The following is a 4,167-nucleotide window of genomic DNA, read 5'->3' as shown; positions in this document are numbered from 1 at the left end:
TGTTTTTAAAAAGACCTATAGCCGCAGTTTAAACGTAGCTCAAGTCTGGTCTGTAGCCGCGTTTTTAAAAAACGCGGCTATAGACCTGAAGCCTATAGCCGTGCTTCAAAAACGCAGCTTCAGGTCTGGTCTGTAGCCGCGTTTTTAAAAACGCGGCTATAGACCCCAGGGTCTGTTGCTGCGCCACTTAGGCCGGGGTTGCAAACGCGGCCATAGAAAACGCGGCTTCAGGTCTATAGCCGCGTTTTCGGTGTCTATAGCCGCGTTTTTGAAACGCGGCTATAGACCCCGTTTTTTGTAGTGGGTTGACGGAGAGGCAGAGAGCGTGGAGGTTAAGAGAGTGGAGCATTAGGGAGAGTGAGGGAGAGAACCCGGTTGAAGTGAGAGAGAGAGAGAGAGAGAAGAGAGATTTTTACTGAAATTTAGATTTTGGGAAGTTGAGGCACGAATTGTCAACCTGAATAGGTGAGGTGTCAAATATTTAACCCATCAAATTAAATCTATGGCGGAGAATTGAGGCATTGCACCCACACAAGATATGAATCTGTTCCATTGTAACCTTGAGCTTGGTGGTTCTATCCCCTATAATTACCCCCAAAAAAAAAGTACACAGGTGTATTGCAACTGGCTTTAACCCACGATTAAACTAATAAATAAAGAACAGCCTTGTTTACGTAATTTGGGCAAGATTTTACCTACTCTTTTCACCTTTTAATTACCGATGGAGACGTTGCTTCGTTGTTTAAGAAACTCAACAAATTTGTCTATACATCGGTACTGGATGTCCCAGTTTCCGAAAATGGGGGTCATTTCCTTTGCTTTGTCTCTGTAAATCTTTCCCTACTCATCCTTCATCACCAACCTCAGCGTCTCATCTACTGAGTCCCTAGTAAATGACCCATCTTGTTCATTTCTAGGTACTTCAATTCCTGCTTGCTTCTCTTCCAAAAACCTTGCGATTAATCCTTGGTCCCCCAAGAATGGCAACATAACAAGTGCACGTCTAAATTGGAATGCCTCAGTCACTGAACTCCAACCACAGTGTGTCAAAAAACCTCCAATTGACTCGTGTGCTAGTATCTTTAACTGAGGCGCCCAACCTGTCCAAACAATTCCACGATCTTTGGTTCGTTCCTCGAACCCCTCTGGTAACTCAACCGGGTCCCCAGCAACACTTCGCTTCCTCAGAGCCCAAAAGAAGGACAACCCAGATTGCTCTAGCCCAAGAGCCAACTCGTTGAAGTCTTCTTGACTTGGTTGAATTTCACTTCCGAGTGCTATATAAACCACAGACTCTCTCTCTTGCTTGTTTAGCCACTCAACAATCGTATCCCAAGTACTATCTTCGTTTTCTACTCTTTCTTGAGCCGAGGGTGGCAATAAGCCCACTGGAATCACAGGCATGTTATGAAGCTCACCAAGGAGCTTCACCCATTCACCTTCAACTTCCATACAGGTTTTAACGGCGAGGGCTTGGGTGCCTGACGTCATTGTCATGATACGAAACATGTCTGAAACACCGGAAGCGTTTTCATCATAGTGGTCGAAGAGTTTCTTCGTTTCAAATAGTCGAAACGCTATTTTAAATGGGAAGGGGACCCATTTAGGAGGGACAATGAAGTGTTCGGGCTCTGAACGTGGTTCTTGGACCTCCGTTATACTCAGCTTTGTTGGTGCAAAGAAAGAAAAGGATGATGCATTGAAAATACTGAAGAAGGCCATGGAGGTACGTAGCTTAGTAGCGATTGGTGGTAACCAGTAAGGAGCAAAGTCGTGAATAATCCAATCAGGAAGTGAATTTTCTAAAAAGTGAGATAAAGGTTCTTGGAGACCATCGTGGGCTATCTTAAGGTAGGGGATTATGTGGTGTGGTATGTCCATGGTAGCCTTTGCGTTTTCTGGCAAGTTCTCAACATGGGGTAAGGGAAGTTTCACTAGAGTTATCAAAGGTGTTAAATGTGGAGGGATCTTTGGGAGACGTTCAATGTTTCTAGGGATGGATATGAATGAAATGCGATGACCCTTTCGGGCAATAAGCTTGCCGAGCTCAAAAAATGGGATTATGTGACCGAAGGCTAACCACGGGAACATGGCTATGTGAAGCTTCTTAGGCTCAGCCATGGAGTTCATGGATTGGTGGTGCTGGTGAATCCTGAGTTTATCTTCACTTTATAATTAATACTTCCTCTGTCCTAATTTATAATAAAATTTTTTAAGGAACATTATTTATTATTTTGTCTACTTTATAAAAATATATAAATTTATAAAATTACTTTTAAATAAATTTATTACATTTTTTGTAAAATAGTTATTCTTAATGAGACAACTGAAAATGTGCCTCAATTACATTGATTTTTAAAAATATTTGTTAGTTTTTTTTCAAATAGTTTTGAAAATAAAGTAGGGATATAATAGGAATATTAGTAAACTAATAACTTTTATTTTTAAAAATAGGATAATATTTTGGGACATCTCAAAATAAAATAGAAGACAAATAAACTGGAACGAAAGGAGTATTAATTTTGAGGGCAAATGTTGTCCATGCGGTGTTGTTCAAGAAACTTGACAAATTTGGGGTGTTTGGTAAGAGCATTTAAACAATAGTTTTCGAGATTTAAACAACACAATACGTATTTTTACAACACCTTTTTATCCACACATATTTCTACTATACTTTAACGCTCTGTTTGTTTCAGCATCAACATTTTCTAAAAAATGGTTTATTTTTCAAAAAACATTTTTTAGAAAACTATATCATTTTCCAGTGTTTGGTAATAACATTGAAAATGAGCTTGAGAATGTTTTCTGGTGTTTGGTATGCAAATTTTTATTTTTATTTTTTATATTTCTTGTGTAATTTAAAACATGCGTATTATGTAAACTAACTAATGTAATCAATATTAAAAAAAAACCAAGGATGAATTTGGATTTCATACTAAAATTTTGACAATAGATACAATAAAAATTAGTTGTCAAATTTTCATGATCTCTACCACTCATTTTACTTATATATATGGACATAAACGTCCACACACACATACACATTTATATATATATATATAAAAACTATTTGTCTATATACATAAAATTGATAGGAGAATACATCTTTAATAAGTACAAAATAACAATAATTTTTCATTGTCTACTCTTTTTGCTAGTACACTAATTGTCTACTATGGTCAACCAGAAGTCTTTAATATTACTCAAAATTATGTATTTATATAAGGTATCTACATAATATATCATCACTACATAATATTTGCATAATGTATCTATCAACAAAAAAGATTATGCTATGTAAAAGTAATTTAGAGTCATATAGGCACTATGTTTAAAATTTTCGTCTTTTACTTCATTCATTCATTCTTTCTTCTTTTTTATTTTTTATATATTTTTTTTAGCACTTTTATGTGCAAAAAAAAAAATTATACATGGAATCCATCAAACTAAAAGTTTCTTAGAGAAAAAAATAAAATCAAGTTTGAATTTCAAAGTAAAGAATTGAGATTTTGGTAGAGAGGAATGAATAATTACCGCTGCAAATATATTTTCTTTTGCAAGTTGGTAGAAAGGAATGAAATAATTACTGAGCAATGAGGGAAAAAAAATCTACTCAAAGAACTGTGTTATAAAGGGAAAAAGAAATATGGAGAGAGAGTGAGGGAGAGAGATCTATGGAAGAGGAGAGGCCAGAGTGAGTGATAGTGAGGGTGTGAGAAAAGAAAAAGAAAATGGAAAAAAGAAAGAGTGAGAGTGAGAGAGCATACTGTGAGATAGAGATTGTTTTCCAAAAAAAATTTTTGGAAAACAAGCTATAAAAAACAAGCCTTATTTTTATTAGGATTTTTCATTGACTAAAAATAGTTTTCCGTTGACCATTTTTTTGTGTGCTACCAAACACTGAAAAATGTGGAAAACTATCTTTACAGAAAGTTTTCTAACAAAACAAACAGAGCGTAAAACTAAAATTTTTTTGCTAAAGATACTGTAAATAGAGGTAAAAATTAGCTGAAATTGTACAATAAGACCCATAAATAGTACCAAAAAGTACAATAAGACTTATAAATAATAGCAAAAATAAAATAAATTAGCTTTTTAATTTTTGCTAAAGATATGCTTAAACAACTTTACCAAGCCGCTTTTCTGCATGTCAAATATGGTAGTCAA

The 4,167-nt window shown here is 35.4% G+C and overlaps 1 protein-coding gene across 1 annotated transcript; it reads right to left on the bottom strand.

The window, feature by feature from the left end:
* Window positions 1-413: 413 nt before the first annotated feature.
* Window positions 414-2,137, bottom strand: LOC142626435 (putative UDP-rhamnose:rhamnosyltransferase 1). Its single transcript, XM_075800255.1, has one exon. The coding sequence runs from the start codon at window positions 2,128-2,130 to the stop codon at window positions 841-843; it is 1,290 nt and encodes a 429-aa protein (XP_075656370.1). The 5' UTR covers window positions 2,131-2,137; the 3' UTR covers window positions 414-840.
* Window positions 2,138-4,167: the final 2,030 nt, after the last annotated feature.

This window comes from Castanea sativa, chromosome 2, assembly GCF_040712315.1.
Source record: "Castanea sativa cultivar Marrone di Chiusa Pesio chromosome 2, ASM4071231v1".
NCBI classification, from domain to species: domain Eukaryota; kingdom Viridiplantae; phylum Streptophyta; class Magnoliopsida; order Fagales; family Fagaceae; genus Castanea; species Castanea sativa.
The sequence above is the reverse complement of the archived record's forward strand: the minus strand, read 5'-3'. Positions and strand labels throughout refer to the sequence as shown.

Coding starts and splice junctions, on each gene's coding strand:
- LOC142626435 (XM_075800255.1), bottom strand. CDS start 2,130: ATGAACTCCATGGCTGAGCCTAAGAAGCTTCACATAGCCATGTTCCCG.